This window comes from Mirounga angustirostris, unplaced genomic scaffold, assembly GCF_029215605.1.
Source record: "Mirounga angustirostris isolate CCGP_5_RB_7025 unplaced genomic scaffold, mMirAng1.0.hap1 SCAF_4, whole genome shotgun sequence".
NCBI lineage: Eukaryota > Metazoa > Chordata > Mammalia > Carnivora > Phocidae > Mirounga > Mirounga angustirostris.
Window position 1 is genome coordinate 4620989 of NW_026991712.1, and position 23540 is coordinate 4644528.

Here is a 23540-nt window from a genome sequence, read left to right on the forward strand (position 1 = left end):
CCCCCCTAGTTTCCTTGTAGATAAAACGGAGTCAGGGCACTGGATGTCGCAGTGGTAGGCGAGTCTTTTCCAGTGCATGTTGCTTCCCCCATGTCTCTGATTCAAACTGGTTTCGCAGTGGCTGGGGAAGCTTCAGCCTTTGGGTTCTCCACTGTAACAAATTTAGGGATATGTAAATAACCATTTGGGAAGAGGCCTTTCAAAGGACTCTGATCATTCTGTGATAGGAGTTCAGATACTAAGGATAATTAATGAGCATAGAGTAAATTCCACAGGTCAGTGATCTCACCATGCTCCTCCTAGAAACATGATCCCCCTTTCAAGTGACTGTATTTATCTAAGGAAATAAGACAAGTCTTACTTTGAAATGTCCATAGATCAAATTTATATGAAGCCGTCAGGGCCCATCCCTCATTAGGATAAGTGTGTATGGTTTTTTGGGGGGTAAAACCGGAAGAAATCTAGCGGACGTTTAAGCCCAGTATAATTAAAGCAATTTCATACCAAAAAGTTCAGGTCAGAAGAGCTGCCTTTTGTCTCTGTAACTTTGCATGTCTTGTTTAATCTCCCAAGCTTTGATTTCCAGAGCTCCTCACCATTATGATAACCATTGGGAGATTTACAGTAGAAATGGCAGGTAGCTGGGGCACCTGGGTGGCTCAGTTGGTTGAGCGACTGCCTTTGGCTCAGGTCGTGATCCTGGAGTCCCGGGATCGAGTCCCGCATTGGGCTCCCTGCTCAGCAGGGAGTCTGCTTCTGTCTCTGACCCTCCCCCATCTCATGTTCTCTATCTCTCATTCTCTCTCTCGCAAATACATAAAATCTTTAAAAAAAAAAAAAAAGAAAGAAATGGCAGGTAGCTCAGTATGCTCTCGTGCTTGGATCTCAATGCATACGTGCATATATATTGCAGATCGAAAACTGGCAAGTGCTGAAAGTCTGTACACTAGTATGTGTGTGTGTATATATATATATATATACACACACACATACACACGCATACATATATATGAAGATCTATTTATTTACTTCAGAGAGAGAGAGCATGCGTATGCAGAGGGGAAGGGCCAGAAGGAGGGAGAGACTCTCAAGCAGACTCCCCACTGAGTGCAGAAGCCGACATAGGGCTTGATCTCATGACCCAGAAATCATGACCTGAGCCAAAACCAAGAGTCGGACGCTCAACCAACTGAACCACCCTTATACTATAGGGTGGGTGTTATTATGTGCAAACATATGCATATTAAATCTGCAAGGGTGAAGGCGTTCTTTTTGTTTTGCCAATGAGGACCTTGGTGCAAAGATATTGAGTGGATTGTACAAAGTCACACAGCTACTAAGAAGTGAAATTGACCTTTGAACCCAGATGGGTCTGACTGTCAAGCCCGTGAGTGCACAATGCAGCAATACTTCCCCTGAAATGTGTAAAGGAGAATTATTTCCTCCACGGGCCCCCACTAAGGAATAAGAAGCTAACAGTGCCCAGCCCCGCTTGACCCTGAGGCAGCCTTCTTGACCTCTCACTCTGGATCCTCCCCTTTATGCAGATTTTCTTATGATGAATATGGGGGGGTGGGTGGGACAGAAGGAAGAAACCTTAAACTTTTGTGGCCAAATATTAATGCTGGAGGTAGAGGGATGAAAACACGTGGGCTGATCTCCCAGTTGAATGAAGGAGATAGGAAAAAATAACCATGAGTAAGCACTTGCAGGCTCTAGATGATTAATGAGATTCCCTGCGTGTCTCCTTCCTGCGGTGCATCCTGTGAGGCAAGGACAAGGTCTGGAACCTTCAGCACATTCAAACACCAGAGTGCCTCAGCCCTGGAGCCGGCCGATGTTCTGAAGCTCTTCTCCATGCTCGATGCTCAGTACCTGGTGTGGGTGATGGAATTCCCTTGCAGGGAGCTCAGAAACACAAGAGCCTGCCCCAAGACTTGTGGAAAGGGGGCCCCATCAGGAGAGACCAGGACTGGAAGATTCTGAAGGCCGGGACCAACGTGTCTCCCTTCTCTAAATCGGCAGTTTATCTCATGGTGGGGGTTAGTGCATGCTTATGGAGCAGTGGCCCCACCACAGCTGTTCAAGAGGGGCATGGAAGGGGGGGCCGACCGCAGTGTGAGCTCCCAAAGAGCAGCATGGCCGTGGAAGGACGGAGCTTGCAGTTGAGCCCCAACGTCCGGTCTCATGTCCCAGTTCTCCCACCAAGTAGCTTTGTGTCTTTGCTGACGTTACTCATTCTCTCTGATCCTCTTGTGCTTTAGTCCCAGAAATCGCCCTCACCATCATTGTCGTCATCATCATCGTGCGCATGACTGTGCTGCACGGGCCGCATGAGCTAACGTGCAAAAAGCAGGGCTTGGTGCATCCCTATTAAGCCCCGTACCCATATTAGTTGCCGTGTCTCTCTGTTTTGAATCCCCAGCAGCACCTGGCCCAGGGCCTTCCGCAGAGCCGTTGCTCCCTAAATATTCATTGGATTGAATCAATCAAATCAGTGACTTCTGGGGAGAATGGAAAATTTTGGAGTTTGTGTTCAGCAGTCCCAGAGAGAGGAAAATGTTTCCCCTTCTCCAAATGGAAAACTGCATGCAGCATTCTGCATCCAAATGCCAGAGGGGTCCAGGAGGCTTGCAGCTTTCATCTTTCCCCTGAGATGAGACAGGCTCTGGCTGTCTCATCAACGTCTGGTGGACCCTAATAAAGAAGGGCAAGCTGCACAGATCAAATGTGAGGTGTCTCCTGATGCTCAAGGAACTTTCACTCACTTACGTAGGGTCTTCCCTCCCCATGTGCCCTGAGCTCATCGGGATAATCCTTGTGAGGAAAGGAGATTTAGGCCTGTAGTTCCTGTGAGTTTTCTGTTCATGTGTGTGTTTCCACGGTGTTCTTAAGAGAGAAGAATTTGGATCTAAATATAGTCCAGTTACTTCATAGTCATGCAACACTCAGCAATAGTAGCTCCTTGTATGATGATATTTATTGAAGAAATGGAAGTGCAGAGGGGGAGCTTCTGGCCAGAATTCACCTGGGAAGTTGATGATCGCATCACAGAGCCGAGGGCCTCATTCACCCACTCCCATTGCTCGCCTTCCTCCTCGAGCTCCCATCACGTGGGTGCAAATCAGAGTATGGTCAGGAGGTCTGGGTGGGGGCGTGCTCTGTCTGGGCTCTTGTATCCGTTCTCCGTGTGGTCCCCACGGCCACTCGGAAAGTAGGTATATCGTCCTGACCTCACAGATGAGCCAACTGAGGTTCACAGATGCCAAGGAACTTGTCTGAGGTCATATAGCAGATATGTGTGTGTGGGAGGGGAGGTCTTGGGGAGTATGTCTTGAATTATCAGGTCAGTAGGACCCCTTCCTACACCAGTGTTCCTTGCTTAATTGAAACTGATCTGTCTTAGACAATTTTGTTTCTTTGTCCAGACGGCCCTATGTTGCATATCACTGTTAGCTGAGTCACATAGCCCAAGCTAGTTCTTGCTGAGCCAGCAACATACAGGAACAGTGGCACTGGGCTTACAGCTGAAGACACTTGGGTTCCAGAGACTTCTGTGCATGCTTTTGCGAGGCACTAATGCAAGGCATTTGACCCCTAATGTGTTCATCTTTAAAGTGTGAATGATGTTGCCTACCTCTTGGTTGCTAAAATCAGGCCAAATAGGTGCCATGTTTTAAAATGTTACAGATTTGAAGGGACAGGGCTTTTTCTCCTCCTGATCTCCCAGTCTCCCCATTGAAACGGGATGGTATTTTCTTATCTAATGAGCATGAGAAGGCAAAGTATGACCTGTAGTGCTGAACTGTGTTGACCATTGTTTCTCTTTTTTTTTTTTTTTTTTCCTTTCTGCTCCTCCTAAAGGGTCTGATGGGTCCTGGAGGCAAGGACGGACCTCCTGGTTTGCAAGGTCTCCGGGTGAGTAACATGTCTTTCTCTTCCGATCCCCAGCTCACCCACACTGGGGCCCCCCATTTCAGCAGCTCAGACAGAGGATGTGGTGCCAGCCTCATGAGCTTGAGATGAATATTGGAAGCTGATTGAAGGGTTAGATTTAGTTCATCAAACATGGTGGGGGGTCTACTCTGAGTTCAACCTGGAGCTGGGTCTTCGGGACATGGAGATGAGACTGTTGGCTGCGGAGAGTGATGTATATGGAACCCCACAGCCCTGTGTGCTCAGAGCCCCAGCAGAAGGAAGCCCAGTGCTGAGAAAACAGAAGGGGCAGCTGACCTGGCCTGCAAGGCAGCCAGGACTTCTTGACAGAGGTGATAATTGAGCCAAGTCTCCAGGAAAGAATTAAAAATAGGGACAAGGAAAAGGATAGAGAGCTGCCAGTAGGCTCTTAGCTACTTTAAACATCCGTATCATTATTGAATATCATAATATCTCATGGTATTCCATTTAATTTAACTTATCTAATTTAATTTAATTAAGCACCTTTTTTTAATCCAGATTGTACATACCTTATGTGTTTTATTCACCAGTAAGCACAGCTCCTGACATAGTGTCCTGTAGTTTAAGACAGGGGGATGGAGGAGTACCCCTGGGTTAGGTGCCCTCTTCAGGGTCCCCGCAGTGACTGAGACTGACCCCCAACTCTGTGTCCCCCCAGTTCCTAGCATGGTGCCCGGCACAGAGTAGGGACTCAAGTCTACGCATCTCTTACTGGTTCCCATAGACTGTCCAAGGGGGTACCACTGCCCAAGATGGGGTGGGCAGCCCCCAGAGGTGTTCATCAGAGGCCGGGTGACCGTGACAGATGGGTGGAAATGGGGGTCTTGCATCTGGCAGAGGTTGTCCAGCCCCATCTGTGGCCTCTCTAGACCGGAAAGTCTCTAGCTCAGCGACATGGACAGTATTACATATGTGTCCTGGCTTCACTCTGTGTCAGGGGGTTGAACCCACCCTCTGATCACACTTTACATCCTCAATTCTGAAACTGGGGACCTGCTTTATGACTCAACAGACTCCCACCTGGCCTAGCCCCCCCAGTGAACTTCCTTCCTTGGTTTTCAGACAGTTCTGCACTCTATAACTGTCTTAAACCCTAAAGATTCTAAGAAGAACTTATTTGGAAGGCTAGCTGAGATGTGGAAAGGTGTCGTGATGGAGGGGTTAGGTGGGAAGGTGGGAAGTCACTTATCCCATTAGAAGGACGTGGATGTGCCACATCCCACTCAGCATCACCAGCCCTGGCCTCAGTTTCCCGGTCAAAGCCAGGTTGCCTTCTCCTCTGTATAATGCAAGGATCTTGGGCTTTGCAGCAGAACGCCTGGGTTTGAAACTTGGCCCCACTTCTGAGCAGCTGTGTGACCCTTCAAGTCACCTAGCCTCTCTGAGTGTGTTTACTCTGTTACAATGGGAAGGCATCCCCACCGGCCTGGTTTTGGGGAGAAAACATGCTCAGGATGCGGCTGCACCCTTGGTGAGCAGCAAGACCGGGCAGTGGTCATGAATCCCACTCTCCCAGCATGCTCCCGCACAGTCTTTGAAGAGAAAACAGCAATCTTTGTACATTATGTAATTGATGTTTAGGTGAACCTGAATTCATCTTGCGTTGAGCTGCTGCAACATTACTTTTCCTAACGTAGAATTAGATGCTGAGTGGAACTCTTGATACAAAGATGACTGCAAAGAGTGGTTTTTTTTTTAAGTACATTTTTACCTGATTGACTCTTATTAAAAAGGGGGTGAGGACACCTCTTGCTTGGAGCTTGCTTACCGAGGCTCATGCTTCCTTGGCCGTGACTTCTTGGCATCCCAGGGAGTGTCCGTGTTCTCCCCAGGATGGCTTTTGTCATCTCCAGAAACACCTTCTACCCCTCAGAGTAATACCAGCCACCGTGTTCCAAGCTCCACACCAGCCAGGGGCCCTGGGAGTTGGATGTGTGCCCCAGGAATGGAGATTTGAGGGCAAAAACAAGGGGACCCAGAGAAGGAACCAGGGGGGAGGAGAGTGGTACGTACTGAGGTGCTGAGCTCCGCGTGCCAGACCTCAGCAGTCCAAGGGAAGTGTTTGTCATCCCCCTTTGCAGAGAGGAAGGGCAGCCTCTGAGAAAACACCACCACCTGCCGCCTCTTGGGGATGCACACCCAGGACTGTGTCCCTCTAAAGCCTGACTTCTTCAGTCCTCCCACATGTCTGTCCACAAACCTGGTGTCGTGCTCTTAGGATACAGGAGCACTCAGTTAAAAGCTTTGGGAATGTCTGAAGAGATTACTGTCTCAACCGCCAGGAGCTCATAACTGGAGGGACTAGAGAAATAGGGAGGGATAACCCAAATGCTTCAGTGGGGACACTGCAGTGTTGAGCAGGGAGGGGTCTGGGCGGGGGTGGGGGTGCTGGGACAGAGTGGGCGCTGGGGGCAAGGAAGGGGATGTCTGAGCTGGCCTTGCAGGAGTCAGGGCATTTCAGCAGGAATTGATGGGCACACCGGAGAGGGTGATGCGGACTCAGGAAGTGCCCCCTGGAGAGGACATCCTGCCTCTGGACACTTGCTCCTACTTTCAGCTTTTATCCGCGCTCCCTGTTCTCCAGCTCTGGGGATGCATTGGTATAAGGGACAGGGCCGAGGATGCGGCTTCTCTAGTTGGAGCTCTGTGGGCATCCGTCACCCTAGGGATCCGGCACCAATCCCTCTTCCTTTTCCTTCCACCAGCCCCGCTCCGTCCCTGCCCCCTCCCTTCTCCCCTTTCCTCCCCTCCACAAGGTCATCCATTCAGCAGGTCTTTCCAGGGCATCTGCTGGGTGCTGGGCAGTGCTGTAGGCGAGTGAGATCCCTCAGTGCGGAGATCCCTGCCCCCTGATGTTTACCTCCAGGCAGGCAAGGGAAGAGACACATCACCTTAGCACTTACCTAGTGCAGGAAGGGCCCATGAGAAGGTCAGTTTGGGCAGGCTCTCAGGAGGTGGTGAGCTGGCCAGGCCAGTAGCCGAGGGGGCGCGTGCCAGGTGGAGGGGGCAGCTAAGACCCCAGGCTGAGGCCACACAGGCAGGTGTTTGAGCAGAGACCTGCAGCTGGAGCCAGCCAGGGGCCAGTGGGAGGCGGTCAGTCAGAGGAACTGGGTGCCAGGTCATGTCGCTTGCTGGGGGCCATTGTGAGGATTTGGGCTTTTACTGTGAGGAAAATGTGGGGCTACTGGATGTTTTCAGAACTGTTACTATGAGAAAAAATATACAGAAGTAGAAAGAATAGTAAAATGGACCCTCATATGCCCCACATCTATCTCAGCACTTACCACGTCATTGGCCAACTTGCTTAATTTATGTCCAAGCCCACCTCCAGCCAGCCCTGGTCCTTTTAAAGAGACCCCAAACATCATTACATCATTCTGTCTCGAAGATAAGGAAATGTAAAAGAAATGAAACCATAATACCATCATCCCAACCAAAACTGATGAAAAAGTTTTATCATGTATGCGTTTTGTGGTCAAAATTTCCCTGACGGTCTCCTGGGTTTCTGGCTGCCATTTGGTCACTGCAGGATTTGGGGGACAGACGCAGAGGGGCCGGCTCATGGTAACACATCCGTCTGGCCTCTGTTCTGAGAACGGACTGCAGGAAAGGAAGATCAGTTAGGAGAAGGCTGCAGAGAGCAGAAAGGGAGGGTGGTGGCCCAGACCAGGGACAGGGGCTGCAGGAGCCCCCATCCCAGCCCGATGGTGTGCCAGGCGGTGGGGACACACGGGGTCTGACACAGGAGGCTGAGCCGACGGCCACGGGCTGGGCGATGTATTAACAGAGAGGGCGCTGGGAGCACGGAGGAGGGCTCCTCCCTTGTCCTGCTCCCTCTAGGGAATGGAGGCTGGTGACCATGCATGTGTGTGTGTCTGGGGACCCCTGGCCTTCCAGTCGTCCTCTGTGAGTTTCTGACTTGGGCTGTGTTGTATCCCGTGGATGTTGCTAGTCCCGTGGCTGCACCTGTGGGCAGACGCACTGCAGAGACTGATCTTGATATTGGTGTGGGTTCAGCAGCAGCTTCCTTTTCAGTCAGCCTCTGGCTGAGTCAGGAAAAGCCGAGACAGAATGACTTACTCAGAAAATTAGCTCTCTCTCCTTCCCTCGCGGGGACCTGTCATTTCCTCCTCATCAACCTCAACTGAAACATCACTCCCTCGTGTCATGGCACACACTCAGGCTGGAAGAGGGAAGACACAAGACAATGACAAGCCACAGGACCCAGGAACTGAGACACTGAGACTAATAGCCGAGCTAGGGAAGGCGATCCGGCCCTTTATTTTTGAGATTAGCGACAGGCAGACAGTGTAATCCCCAGAAAGGGGTAAACACATTCATTTTGGACAAAGCTGGTATTTTTCCACAATGACATGGTGAAGTGGGAGGAAGAGAGCCGGGCACTCCCCATGCCATCCCCATCCCGCAGGGCTCTGGCACACAAGGCACCCAGGGTGGGGTGTTCGGCCATCAACTCCCGGCTGGGCTCCCTGCCTTCCACAGGAGGTACAGATGCCACCCTGTTGCTCTTTCTGAGGCTCTGCTTTCCTCCTGCATGTCTGAGCCAGGCATCTGGGAGAGGTTGATAAGCCCTGCTACTTAGCTGAAACGGGCAGTCCTACAATTGCATCTGAACCCAGAATGTTCTGGAAGTAGAACCTGCCTGGTTCCAGGCCACTGACGTATTTGGACACTGAAAAGCATTCAAAGGGTTGATTTAAAAAAACCAAAATCGTCCATGCCCTAATCATTCACCCTTGCAGCTTGCCACACTCACTCCAGGCTTGTTTTAATTTTTGTAGAGAACTTACATTTTTTTCTTATTTTGGCATTTGTTTATTTTTGTTTTCATTAGAATGTAAGCCTGTGAGAACCTTCTTTATTTTTGTGTCTGTAGCATCTAGAAGAGCATGTCACACTTATAAAATGTATATATTTTTATGCACACATGAAGAGTACACGAACAACATGTCCAGGCGTGTAAGCTAAGCATACGTGTGTGATGTCACAGTGAGCATCTCATACAGTCGGGGAGCACGGGTGAGTGGGTCGTACTCGCTTACTGCTCTCTGGGCAGCTGACTCAGTGGGTGCTGGGAGGACACTGGGACCCGGAACGGGGCATCTGGTCCCCCGGGGCCTGACCTTCCACAGGGCATGTTCTGTTACAAAGAAGAGAAATTGGTCCCGTTTGTACCTTTCCAGTTGCTTCACCTGCAGCATGTTTGTGTTGCTGAGTCCTATCTGAAATAGCCTACATGTTTTCTTTTCTCTTTTCTGGACAAATGAGGGAGAGATTTTTTGCTTAAGAGAATTCCATGTCGTCAGGCATTTAAATTTAATGCAGAATTTGGAATGTCTAAATTATAAAATCATATTGGTAAAGGATCCCTGAGATGGATAGTGAGACATTTCATGTCCAGAAATATCAGATGACCTGTTCCAGATCCCTCAGGCCTTTGTCCCTGCCTTTCCCACCAGCTGCTGACAATCCCTTTGGTTCCTTTGACTGTGTTTTCAGTACCTTCTAGATTCTCTTCTCTTGTCAATAGGTGAGAACCGAAGAAGTAACCTACCAAATACGATGCCTCCCTTCTTTCTAATGATGGAGTGATCCCCAGATGTCTCCTGATGTGCCTGATTGAGTCTGTTGCTTTCAGAACATATTTTTAAGACAGAGTCTAACAGGTGTAGAACTGATACAAGGTAGCAAAGAAAAAGCAGTGGTTGAGTGATGGACTGATGCACTGCAGGCACACAGGGAGGTAACTGTTTTCACTCCTGTTTCTCACTAATTCCTGCAAGGATCCTGTGAGGTAGGGCATTTTTACTCCCAGTCTGCAAATGAGGAAGCCAAGACTTAGGGGTGTAAATCCAATTGCTCCGTGTCACACGGAGTATAAATAGTGGTGCAGGGATTGGAACTCAGGTCCTTCAGGTCTGCCTTGCTCCAGACCTTCACTGTTTTGGCTTCAGGAGGCAGTGTGTGGGTGTGTGCGTCCATGTGCACACCACGGTTCTCATCTGGACATTAGCAGTCCTTGCGGTGGGCATCTTGGAGAGATCTAGGACCCCTTATTCCCTGCCGGTGCCTACTTAGGAGGATGCGTTGTTACACACCGCTTTAATCTCTGGCCACTACCCTTGGAGCCGAGGGTCTCCTAGCGCTGACCGTGATCAGATCCATCCGCTCCTGCTTCTCGTAATTCAAGCAGAGGAACGTGGGTGGTCTTCTGTCATTGGCAACTTGGGTCGACTTTGTTTTACTTTTCAATTTTTAAAGGCTTTTTTCTTGCTTTTCCCTTCTCTACCAGATGGTAACAGCATTTTTTGATCACAGGCTACTGTTTGATTCATCTCGAGGCACAGAGCCAGGGTTTATGTCAGGACACCCAAGGTTTTCCCTGAGCACCTGGTTTCAGCTCTAACCAGTAGAAAATAATCATCTTTGACATTTGGAGGCATGGAGAACAGGAACTGAGCAAAAGACCATACGGCACATATTAGAATCCATCGCGCTAGCAATGAGTTCAGCTGGTAACGGGCCCGCACACGGCTGTGCTAACTCGTCCTGGCTGGGGAGGGGTCACTGCTCTTCTGGATTTATGGGCTTCCTCTTCTTTGTGGGCAGATAGGCAGCCTTGGAGATATCATTCCTGCTCAGCATCCTGGCATTCAGTCAGAATGGCTTGAAAAATCTGCCCTCATGATAAATTACAAACACTTACCCAGATATTGTGTTGGGTAGCAATTTAAAGGAGAAGAAAAGAAAAATGACAAGACATAGGCTTATTGTTAGTAAAACAGTTCTTTATTGCTGCAAAATTTGCTCTGGCCAGCACTTCTCAAATCCCCACAGCCGATCATAGGTCCAAAAGGCAGAGGTTACGTAGTTGCTGCTGCTGCTGTGTGCACCACTGCTAGACCTCCCACCTTCACGCCTGCCCATCATCATCACCACAACCACCACCACCACCACCACCACCATCATCACCATCACCACCACCATCACCACCACCATCATCATCACCACCATCACCATCATCACCATCATTACTATCATCACCATCACCATGACCATCACCACCATCATCACCGTCATCACCATCATCACCACCATCATCACCATCATCACGACCATTATCATCACCTCCACCACCATCACCACCACCACCACCACTGCCTCCACCACCACCTCCACCACCATCACCACCACCTCCACCACCATCCCCACCACCTCCACCACCATCCCCACCATCACCACCACCATCCCCACCATCACCATCATCACCACCACCACCACCACCTCCACCACCATCACCATCACCTCCACCACCATCCCCACCATCATCACCATTATCTCCATCATCACCATCATCACCACCATCATCACCATCACCACCACCATCACCACCACCACCACCATGGCCATCACCACCATCATCACCATCATCACCACCACCACCATCACCACCACCACCGTCACCATCATCGTAACTGTCACTATCACCACCACCAGCACCATCACTACTACACATTTCCTAATGTTAGACCCTGTGCTAAGTACTTGTGGGCATTTTCTCATTTAATTTCTATGGCATTGCTGGGAGGTAGCAGTTTTGAAACCAGATCTGTTGGACACATGGTCTCTTACCCACTTCAGAGACTCAGAGGAGCTGGAATCCTGCTATTACCATTTCTTCTTCATCAGCCACTATCCTATTCCTCCTCATTCCTGTGGTGATCTGTCATGTTTGTGTAATGCTTTATTATTCCTTATAAAGCACTTCCTCAAATATTGAATGATTTCTTCCACTGCTATCTTTTCAAATAATTACAATAATTATAATTTTCCATATGAGGAACCTGAGACTCAGCAAGTTAAGTGACTTGCCCTCCCCCATCTACCTTAGATTCTGAACTCCTTTTCTTACAATATTGTAGAGGAATGGGGTCAGGAAGGAACACAGGAGAGCTCCTCTGCTTGCAGTGAGTGGCCAAGTCCTCATAACTGCTGACTTAGAGCTTTGCGTCCCATCCTGCCAATTCCAACTCATTAGCTCTCAGGCAGCACCAGGGACTCTGTATATCCAATATGTTTTTGTCACATTTCTCGGTATTGCTGGGGCTTCATGGAAGAGGTGGCACTGGCCTGGGGTAGAATTTTGACAGGTTGAAATGGAGTGTGGGTGTTACAGACAGAGGTGGCATCATGAGCCGATTCTCCGAGGCCAGAAGTCCTAAGGGGTTGTTTGGGACCAAGCTGAGCAGCTCACTTGAGCTGTTGCTTAGGGATGGGACCATGGATGCTGGACACTAGATCAAAAGGCATGTTAGAGTCACAGGGTCATCGATTTCCAAATAAAACAGCTCAAATGTTACATCTTTCAGATAAGGAGGAACCTCTGACTGTTTTAGAGGCAGAAGGTAACTCGGACAGAACTTTCTCCCTTTAGGAAGATCGCCTGCCAGGATAGGGTAAATGTATAGACAAGTAATGAAATTTGTAGAAGGCACAGGTTGGCCCAGAAAAGTCTGGAGGGAAGGTACTGGGCATGTGAGCAGGGTTGACTACTGTGGTTGCAGGCAGGCAGGTAGGATGGGCGGACAGATGGACAGATAGACAGACGGAAGGAAGGGAAGGAGGGAGGGAGGGAGGATGGAAGGAGGGAGGGAGGGAGGATGGAAGGAAGGAAGGAAGGAAGGCAGGCTTTGAAGGGCACTGGGGGCAGCTCCGGATGCTATGGGTGGAGAAGATGTGAATATGAGTGCTGGAGCTGGCCAGAGACATTACCCTAATATTTCTGTGGGTGATGCCCTTTCATGGGTGACCCGTGAAAGATGATGCCACATTGTGACCACAGCTATGATCACAAATTTCTTCTTTTCCTCTGGCCTCTTCCCACCTTCTTGCTTTTTCCTTCTTGCTGAAACCCTAATGCCGAGATGCTTGCTTCTCTAGGTGCTCTTGCTTCTGTCTTTCTCTCCCTCCCTGGACCCCTGCTCTCTGCACATAATTCTCCTTTTCCAGATCACATCGTTTTACTTCCCTGGTATAGGAGCAACTCCTGCCTCCACGCCTCCTACAGATCTCATGAGCATCTCAGGGGCTCATCCCTCTGAGTGTTAGCAGTGTCGTTACACAAGGTCCCCAAACTTGAGGGAAGCGGGGAGCTGCTGAGAGCTTGCACCCCCTCTGAAGATGGTGAGTCATCTGAGGAGGGACACCGGCATGCACCCCAATCAAATCGTCCCATTAGTTAGTAATCCTGCTCAACCACACCCCGGACCTTCACATCCTTCCTGCTTCCCTCTGATCTTTTCGTACTAACCCGTCAATGATCCATTTCTCCGTTTCTTCCACTCAACAGAGTTACTTTGCTGGCCCAGGTTCTGAATTCTGATGGCTCCTCACCAGGCCATTCCACCGACCTTGAGGGAAAATGGTTTATTCATCTTGTAAATAACTCGTGACTCTCCGTGGAATAACGTGGCAGCAAGTGGAGGGGGTGCCTGTCTAGATACCAAATTGAAGATGTCTGGTTTCCATCCCCTGAGGAAGGGGAGCTAGCAGCTCTTAGCTCTCTTGCGATCAGCTCCCCGATGTTTGCCTTCATCAGAGCAGGATCGGATGGAGGCAGACACAAATGCCTCCAGGCCTGGCTCATTTCTGAAGGGGTCTGGGACCACAGTTTGAATTCTACCCGACAAGTGTCAGGAAACACATTCTGACCTAGGCCTCACTGCACCTCCGGGCTGCTGTGTTCCGTGGCTCAGGGCCTACTGATCAGGGCTTCTGAATCAGGTCGGCCTGCTCTCTCTGCAAGCCCACAGATCACCAGGTTGTACCTACCTGTTCTCGTGCGGCCCCTCCCTACCCCTGTGGCTGCTTCCCCTGCCATCTGAGTCTAGACTCAGTCCCAAAGCAACAATTTATTTATCCAGCCCACAAATGTTTATTGAGTTTCCACCATGTGACGGGCACTGTTCTGGGCCCACGGGGAGAGCTTTGAACAAAAACAGAGCCAGGCCTTGTTTCCAGAAGGCTCGCAGCCAGGACGGGCAGGCAGGGAATGACCAAATACATATGTACATTGGCAGTGTATCTGAAGCTCCTTAGAGAACATTCCCTCTTCCAGCTCACCCAGACTTCCGCCTTGTGCCGCCGTAAATCCCCGAGCCTGGAATTGAGCTGCGTCGATGAGACCCTGCCATGGCGTCCTGTGGAAGAGGCGCCTTGTTTTGTGGCCGTTGTCTGACGCAGAGGTGGATTGCTCGGCAGCTCGGCGTCACCCCACTGCCCTGTGGATGGGGCCACTTCTGGGAGGTGGGGGATGGAGGGGTCCCAGATGCCGTATCCTGGGCTCTGCATGCTCTAAGTGCTCGTGGAGCGTGGACAGGAGGATGGGGAGGGGATCAGCGGCTCACCCCCTGGGCCCGGCTGGGCACAGACCGAGGCAACGGGGAGGCCTTATATGGGTGATCTGACCTCCTGAGGGAAACTGTAAGGAGCGAAACTAAAAGGCCGTCATTCTGTCATCCTGGTACTGCCTCATATGACACGTGCTCTGTGCTGGACACCTCAAACCGACCAGCACACCCTTACCGTCCGGAGAGACGGACTCTGAGGTTTAATGAGGTTGGTGAGCCCCACACGATGACCCGCCGGGGTCATGGCAGCAGATCGAGTCTGACAGTGGCCGCCACGCCCCGCCCGTCCGTGCAAGCCACTTCACCCTCACGGTGAACCTTGTGTAGCGGTGAGAACAGGCTGACTGTCCGCGCGCTCACACGGGATGCCCCCGAGTCAGCTGGGAGTGGAAACAAGCAAAGCTATCTGAAGATTGAAGGATGTGCTATGGTTTGTAAAGAAAAAGAGAGGGAGGACCGAGGGAATGTGTGCGTGCGTGTGCATGCGTGTGTGTGCGTGTGAGATGCTTGCCTATACACAGCACACCTCTGGAAAGACAAGCCAACGTCAGGTAGGGTTAGTTGCTTTCAGAGAAAGGAGCTGAGTGGCTGGTGGTGGGATAAGGAGACACTTCTCAAGTATCCCCTTCTGTACCTTTTAAACTTTGGGCCACGTGTCAGCAAATCCATCTAAGTCATGCAGCTGGGATCCAAAGCTGAACCTGCCTGACCCCAAAGCCTGAGTCTTCAGCCCCAATCCCATGCTGCTCCCTTGGAGGGCGTCCCAGCCGGTGGGGGGCCCCCTGTTCACCTGCGAGCTTGAGAAATCAAGATGGACATTTCCACTGACATGTTACTACACGGATTCTGGGTGCTACTTGCCTGCTGTTGATTTTGGCTTCTTCTTTTGTACGCAGGGGAGGAAAGGTGAAGTGGGCCCGCCGGGAACCCCTGGATTGCTGGGGCCACAGGTAACTACCAGCTCTGCACGCCCTTCCCTAGCGACTCTGCTTCCTCCGGTGGAAGAAGCAATCGGGTCGCAGTTCTCAGGTTGGTAACCGGTCTTGTATGGTTAGCTCGTCAGAAAGAATGTTCAGAGGGTCCTTTGTCCTCCCGTCTGCCCTGGCTCCCTCAGCCTGCCACTCCTGTGCTAGGAGAATGGCCACCCTGTGCTCCCCTGGAGGAATTTTGGTCTGTCGGAGGGCAGGTGGTGGTGACACCATGGTGACCAGCATGCTGAGAAAGGGAGCGGCGCCCCGGACGAGGCGTCTGATGATGGACAGCGTGCAGCTGGCAGGGCAGAGGCGGGAGGAGGGGCCTTCCGGGCAGGGGCTCAGCTCTACAGGGATAGCTGCTTTGGGACACAGCTTGTGTGCAGGTGTGGACAGGCCCCTGTGTGGCTGGAGCTCATTGCACTAAGCACGTGGTAGCTGGACCGTGCATTCAGGATTGGAAGGGGCTCGGCCAAGGGACCAGATCAATCAGAGGGGCTCCCTACTCTAGGAGACAACACCCCCGAGTTCTAGCGTCTGACTTTCTCCACACTGTGACATTGGCCAACTCCCTCCCCCTCTCTGGGCCTCAGTTTACCCACCTGTAAAATGCTGGGGTCAGAGCCCCCTTCACACTCTGCTCTGTGCTGTCTCGCTCCCCAGATGCCCTCCTCCTCCTCCTCCTTGCTCCCCTCACCACCTCCATCTTTCAGATTCCGCTCTGCCGGGACTTCCTCTGGCCCCAAGCTCTGTCCAGCTCACACTGTCACACATGTGCAGTCACCGTGGTCCCCTGGGGACCCCACAGCCACCCGCTAGATGGACCGACTCAGGGTCACCATCGTTTCCCAGTTTGCGGGGCAAGACTCCCAGGTCCAGAGAGACTTGCTCAGGGCCACTGGCTGCTAAGCAGATGCCTCCCTCACTCCCCAGGTGACCTTGGCCCCGAACCCTCTCAGTCCCCCTGCATCACGATGAGCCCCACCTTAGTGTGGACAAAGTGGGAGAGCACCAGGAGCCGGGGCCTGGTGGGTGCAGGTGCTCAGATTGCACTTCGCTCTCTCTCTCTCTCTCTCTCTCTCTCAAAGCTTCCTCCCTGTCCTCCTGCCCCAGCCCTCCCTGGATCAATAAATTCATGAGAAGAGTACCGTGAGGGGAGGGAGTCAGAGGCCAGGTTCCAATCCCAGCCTCACCACTTTGCGGCCAGGGCAAAGTTGGGGCAAGTTATTTAACCTTCTGAACTTGAGTTACGCCACTTGCGAAAAATACCAATAAAAATCAAAAGGAGGGCAAGACTCTAGTTGGAGAGAAGAGCAGTGATGTGGCCCGGGTGATGAGATCCCCGAGGCCTGGGGAGCACCAGGTGGGGATGCTGTCCTGTTCTTCTGGTGGCAGTGGGAGCCATCAGGGACATTAACGGGCTGGTCCCTCTGGCTCTTCCCTGAGCTGCAGCTGTGACTTCATCAGAGCAGGATCTTATGAAGGGCTTCAGCACCCACCTGTTCCTGGACACCTCCCTCTGCATGTGTCAGGCATCGGCAGGGAGGCACCCACCCCAGAGATGGGGCTCCCTGCACTTCCGAAACCCGCTTTTACTGCTCACTGACATGGGAAGGGTCCTGGGGAGTGATGGGTGCCTTGCATTCGATCTCAGACCTCACTTTGGCACCTCCTGTTCAGTCTGGAGACGGCATGCAATAAGGGAATATAAAATCAATCATAATTCATGGGCTTCTAAAGATTCCACATTCACTGTGGCATTTTGATGTTAATAGTGAAAAATAGAGTGCTTTTGCATTTGTTTTATTACCTTGCTTTCCAGCGAGCAAAGCTTGTGTATTTCAAAAATTCGGCACACATGCAGCTCCATCAAATTACTTTAAGCTACAATTTTTTCCCCTACCTACAACTTTTTTTTTTCCTGCTACCTTGGAAAATATAGTTCTTTCTTTCACTTTAACTTTGAAATCACTTTCCTTCATTGAATGTTTATTGAATGCCGGGCATTGAGCTGGATGCCATACATATAAATATGATCAGGCTCTGCACAGCAGGACTTTTGCCAGAAATAGGGCACTCTGATATATCTGGGGATCTCAGCGGTTCAGAGCCAGACAACGTAGAGATTATAGTGTGGACTGCCAGCATCTTGATCGGATCACTACCCGGTGGACCCTAAGCTGTGTTCCACCCAACCACGCCCAATCTAAGAGGCTGCTGGGGCAGACTTCTGGCTGTCTCCTCTGGTTCCCTCCTCTCAACAAGCTGCATGCTCACCTTTCCTGGCCGTTGCCGCAGTTCCTCTTGTTCAGAGATTCACTGGGTCATCCATTCAACGAGGATTTATTAAGGACCCACTGTGTGCCCGATTCAGCTCTGTGAATCGGAGTGGGGTGTGAAATCTGGCTGTCACCGTGCGTGCCTGGAGGAGCCATAAGTTAGCGGGGCAGAGAGACTTGTAGGTCTAGAAGGCAGTCCAGGGAGCTGGATTCTGGGTGAGAGGTGAGCTAGTCAGCCTCTCCCGGGACTAGAGGGCGCTCCTACTTACGCCAAGCTGGAAAATCCGGGTTGCTTCTGCTGTAGGGTTTTCTGCTCTGATGAGAAGGAAGGGAGATAAAGTGTGTTTTGTTTCTGCCATTGTCAGACGCTCTTTAGTGCTCATACATAATTGCGACTGTTGTTTAGAACCACCTGTGAGAAAAGAATGTGGATCCCATATAAAACCTAAGGAATTAAGGTTTTAATTCAGCGCAGAGTGCACTAGGCCCCAGGGGGGCCAGCATCCTGGAAGATGCTTTGGGTACCTCTTTTCCCAGATGAAAAAAATTTCACCTGCTGGCATGTTTTAGAATAAATAGACACATCCATGATGTTCTAGGCAGTGGCTCTTGTATCCTGAGAGCCTTTTAGGAAAAATGGAAATCTGTGTCTCATCTGCTCAAGTGTTTGCAAAGGCAGAACTGTTTGGTGTGACCATCAGGATGGACAGATGTCTCTTGGATTGGTAGCCAGGGGAGGGGCTGGCCCCAGAGATGGATGGCAGGGTGGGCTTGTGGCTCCAGCCCTCTGCACAGAAATCTGCTGAGGTAGGTAGTCATTACAGCTTTGCCCCCAGGAGCCACATCCGGAGGGGGAGAATGCACAGATTATGAAACCCCCCCAAAAGCAAACATTTGTAAGCCATATAAGCTGAGTGAGTGCCATGCTAATTGGTGCAAGTAATTTTCAAGTCCCATCCAGCTTCATGAATCTATGCCAGTTGGAACTAGGTGGTTATTGGGGATAAGTATTTGCCATTCCTTTATTAATGATAATTAGGTTAATTGGTTGTTTTTGCACCATCATTGTCATTATGGAGCATGTCAAAGAGCTGCATCACCCCATCGAATTAGAAGGATCAAATGCTATTTCATTAATACTAATTAGACCGAGCAGTTCATTTTTATCAGGAGTTACAACTTCGTTGTTTTTGTTGATAACAATTAGAACCATCATTATTGTGTTGTTAACATTCGAATCTGTTAGCTAACTTGTCAGTCTCGGTAATGATTAGATTAACTGGTTATTTGTATATTTTTATTAATGGGAAAAGGAGAAGAGAGTGGAGCAACACCGTGTAACCTCTGGTGTGCTGGGCTCACGTACACGCCCCTGTGAATCCACACTGCGCTGAGAGCAAAGGGCTCCAGCCTTTCTCTTCCAGCTGTGGAGACCGAGGCATGAGCGGAAGTACGTTGCCCAAGTCCGTGGAGGTTGTGTGAGGCGACCGAGCGTTGGGCCCAGGCCCCCCAAAACCAAAGCCCTATTTTTTAATCTCTTTATACCATCATTACTACCACCAATAAAAGTATTCATAGTCAAATAGCTTTAGTTTAAAGTAACCTAATTTATGATCTGTAATTCAAATACTAGAAGAGCAGACAAGAAGCTGTGCCCTTGGTCAGAAACGCCGTGAGGGTCAAGGACGCCCGAACTCCTGCCTGGGTTTCCTGAAGAAGGCGAAGTGGGGAGTGGGCTTCACGGTGGCCCTCCGTGATTCCCCTCGAGGTCAGCGTCCTCTGTGACTCTGCGTCTCCCCCAGGTTCATTCACGTTTGCATTCTTCTCCGCACGCCCCCGCACAGCTCCTTCCCAGGCCGGCGGCGCCTGAATGCTGATCGCAGACAGAGTCCATTCTCCGGGCTCGTCCTGCCCCATCTCCCAAATGATCGTGTCTCTTCCTTCTTCTTTTTTTTTTTTAAGATTTTATTTATTTATCTGAGAATGAGAGAGAGAACACGAGAGGAGAGAGGGGCAGAAGCAGAAGCAGACTCCCTGCTGAGCAGGGAGCCCAATGCGGGACTCCAGGATCATGACCTGAGCCGAAGGCAGTCGCTTAACCAACTGAGCCACCCAGGCGCCCCATGTCTCTTCCTTCTCTAGGTTTCTGACAGGACAGACCTTTGTTTCTCTGACAGTCCGGCCGCTGGGTCTGGGTCTGCGTCTCAATCTTCCCAGTCTTCCCACGTCCTAAAAGAACCGCACGAGCATCCCACACTTCACGTCCTGCAGAAAAGCCATGGATGCCCCCCTCATCCTCCAGCTGTGGCCCTGCCAGGTTCCCCATCTTGGCCGATGGCGCCACCGGCTTCCTGCTTGTTCTGGGCCAACATAGTCGGTGGGGTGGGGGTGGGGGGTCTTTGATGCTTCTCTTCCTGTCACATACCCTAACTGCTGTTAAATCTTGTCAACTTGGCCTTCAAAACATATCGCAGGGCAGACCAGTTCTTGCTGTCTGCACTTCATTTTATTTTTATTTTTTATTTTTTTTAAAGATTTTATTTATTTATTTGAGAGAGAGAGAAAGCATGAGGTGGGGAGGGTCAGAGGGAGAAGCAGACTCCTCGCTGAGCAAGGAGCCCGATGCGGGACTCGATCCCAGGACTCCAGGATCATGACCTGAGCCGAAGGCAGTCGCTTAACCAACTGAGCCACCCAGGCGCCCGCTGTCTGCACTTCAAAAGCCCAGTAGGAACCATCACCACCCCTCACCCCTGTTCTCCCTGCCCTCCTCTGACTCGCCCCTTCACACTGACTCAGACTTCCTGCCGGGGCTGGCGCCATGCAGGAGGCCAAAATAGTAATAACACCCCCCCGCTAGGGGGTGGCAGTGGGCATGTTGTCCTGTCTGCCTTACCATGTTCATTCTCGAGGAATGGAGGCTTCAGGACTCCACCTTAGAGACTGGGGAACTGGACCTTCATAAAGCAAGGGACTGGACATCTGGCTGGGAACTAGCAGATGGGGGTTCCATGTCCTGGACCCCAAGTGCAGGGACTGGCAATAAACGGGGACCGATACAGGGTCGTGGGGCCATAGGCGTAAAGGCCTCATAGAAGGCCAGGCATACAGTAGGCGCTTCTGTCTTCTGTCAGGGGAGTTTCGGGTATGAACGGCCATCCCTGGCCTCCAGGCTGATGGGCCCACGTGGCCAGGTCCTCCCCAGGCCCCACTCCTGCCCCACTGACCCTCCCCCGTGGCTCACCAGAGACCGTATCAGAGACCTTCTGAGTCTCCCCCAGAGTGGAGGTCCACTCTGCGAGAGGTGTCTGGTCCCCTGGAGGAGGCTGGTCACAGCCTTCCAGGATGTGGACGTCAGAACCTCCCAAGGCCAGGTGGCTGTGCTGAGAAGAGCCTCTGCCCCTGCCCTGTGTCCCCGCATGGCCATCAGAAGGCATGGTGAGGCCCTCTGAGCAGGGTCCCCAGGGCACCAGCGGTGGGCGGGCTGACTTTGGGTCCTGGTTGCTGTTTCCTCCCTCACTACGTGTTTCTCCCCTGGACTTACAAGGTGCTCCTTGTCCATGAGAGGAGTCTGGGGGCGAACAGCCTGTGCCCTCTATGTGACCCCCAGCTGGAAACCGTTCCCCAGACCCTCTGTCAGCTGTCTGCACTGCCTCAAGCTTCAGCTTCTCTCTGCAAACGGCCACTACAGTTACTGAGTTTAATTACCGTGTGGGATTTTGCTCTTTTTCCTGAGTTTATGGCATCAGACAAGCAGGTCATTATTAAGCCCCTACTGTGTGCATAGCAATGAACCAGGTGCTGTGGGTCCTCACAAAGGAGGTGGATCAGACATGGTTGAGCCCGTATTGAAAGTTCTGGTCCCACTTAATACGCACACAGTCTTTTAGGAGAGCACACTGTCCGAGGGGGCGCTGGGGCAGAGGGCTCAGACCCGCGTTCCCAAGCTATGTAGACGCTCTGGAGGGGTGAGTACAGGGGATAGCGGATGAAGCGACCAGGGTCCTTGTGTCTGAATGCCAGTTTGTTGCATGTCAGTTTCCCTCCCAAGTTCCAGTTCTTCCTGTGTAAAATGGGATGGAATAGACCCACCTCACAGGATTGGTGGCAGACAGAAATGAGACAGAGGGTATAAAGTGCAAGGCAGATGAGGCACTGAGTGGGGGGTGGCCACCCCCTGCCCCTGCCCTGGTCCTTCTCCTACATCTGTGTTTTCTGCTTCCTCCTTGCATGGGTCCCTGCTTCTCTCATTATGCTTCTAGTATTCTCGCAGTTAGAATATAAATAACCTGGAGTTATTTTAGGTGAGTGATTCCCAGACCTGACAGGGCTTCACAATCCCTGGGGGAATGTTTCCAAAGTCCCTGACCCCTTGGGCTTGTGCCAGACCTGTCTCAGAGTCCAAACAAGGGGCCCGGGTACTGTACTTTTAACAAGTTTTCTGGGTGATTCTGCAGCAGCTGGCCTATCGGGATCCTTTGGAGATGATGGCTGTGTGGCCTCAGGTGGAGTGCTTACCCTCTATGGGTCTCAGTTTTCATTATCATCAGATAAGGAGGTTTAGTTTCCAGTAGATGCTCACTAGCGATCCACTTACTCTAGGATGCTGTGAGGTCACAGCATCTTGCAGGGGGGTTGCAAGAAGCAAAGGAGGAAGGGGAAACAGAGTCAGAGGAGCGAGCTAGCCAGGAGGCCAGCTTCCCAGAGCAATCTGTTTGATAGTGCATGAAGCACTCCAGGGGCCATCACGGGCCCTGGAGTGTAAGGAGAGAGGAAGGCTGATGTGTTCAGATTGCAAGCAGAGGAGGGACTCAGAGGAGCCATGTCGTGTGGAGGGAGTATGAGACCCCAAGGGTCATCTTGAAGTTCGAGCAGGTCACCTGGAACGTGCCTTCTGGAGGTGGTCCTGGGAGTGTCACCAGCAGGGCCGTTGCTTGGCCAAGAGGCGAGCAGAGCTGAGCCGGTGAGCCAGGTGGTGGGTCTGTATGGCGGTAGGGGGTGAGGGCACGAGCCTTCTCCGTGCTCTTCCTGGACCCACGTGCGGCAGGGAGGACCCTGCCCAGGCCACCGTCCCGCTCTGGAGGGCCCCTCAGTTGTGTCTGCTTCAAGCACACATCTCCCAACGAAAGTAGATGCTACCTCTAAAGATGCACCGGGACTGAGCAGCTACAGGGACCCCAAGGTGCTTATGCTACCCAAATATTCCATGTCTGCGCCCATTGCTGACTCACGTGCGCCCCCAGCGGGAGACAAGGCAATGGCCAAGGGAGCCACTTGTTAGTATTTATCGCCCTCTAGTGGCAACATGGCATCATTCTCCCTGGACGCACAGCTCTCTCCTTAGTGCCCCTTAAATTCGGTTGAAGTCTTCAGACATTTATTGAGCACCTGCTATATACCAAGGGCTGGGTTTGTGTCTGTGACAGATGCAGAAGGAACAAGAGGGGCCTCCGGCTCAGAGGGCATGTGAGTCAGATGAACACGGTGATACCAGCCTTGAGCATGGAGGAGGGAGTGATTAATGGAGACCAGTGGAACTGGAGAGCGTCAGAGGTGGAGGCATGGAGAAGGGGGGCAAGGAGGGAGCGCATACCTGGAGAGAGACCCGAGCAACAAAGCCCGAGCTCGTCTCTGAGAACGTGTGCCCGGCCCCGCTTGGCAGTGACCGGCGTGAGGGTGCAGAGGGGGAGGTGGGGGAAGGGCCCGGAAGGGTGCACAGTGCCGTTGGCAAGAAGGTCATCATCTGGACTGTGGTGCCACTGAGGATTCTGAATCCATGGAGTAGTAGCTGGACCTTGTGAAGTGAGTGGGTCCTGGGCGGGGGGCTCTCCAGAACCTGTGACTACTTAGGATTCTCAGCTCCTCTCCCTCTCCATGATCCTGGACCTGCGCGACGGCCAGAG

At 51.5% G+C, this 23540-nt stretch overlaps 1 protein-coding gene across 1 annotated transcript in view; it reads left to right on the forward strand.

Moving 5' to 3' along the window:
- The window catches only part of COL22A1 (collagen type XXII alpha 1 chain), a 227617-nt gene that overhangs the window by 93168 nt on the left and 110909 nt on the right, over window positions 1-23540 (forward strand). The window contains exons 21-22 of the mRNA XM_045895568.1: window positions 3865-3918; window positions 15284-15337. Of these exons, the coding sequence (XP_045751524.1) occupies window positions 3865-3918; window positions 15284-15337 (108 nt within the window). The remainder of the gene's footprint in view (window positions 1-3864; window positions 3919-15283; window positions 15338-23540) is intronic.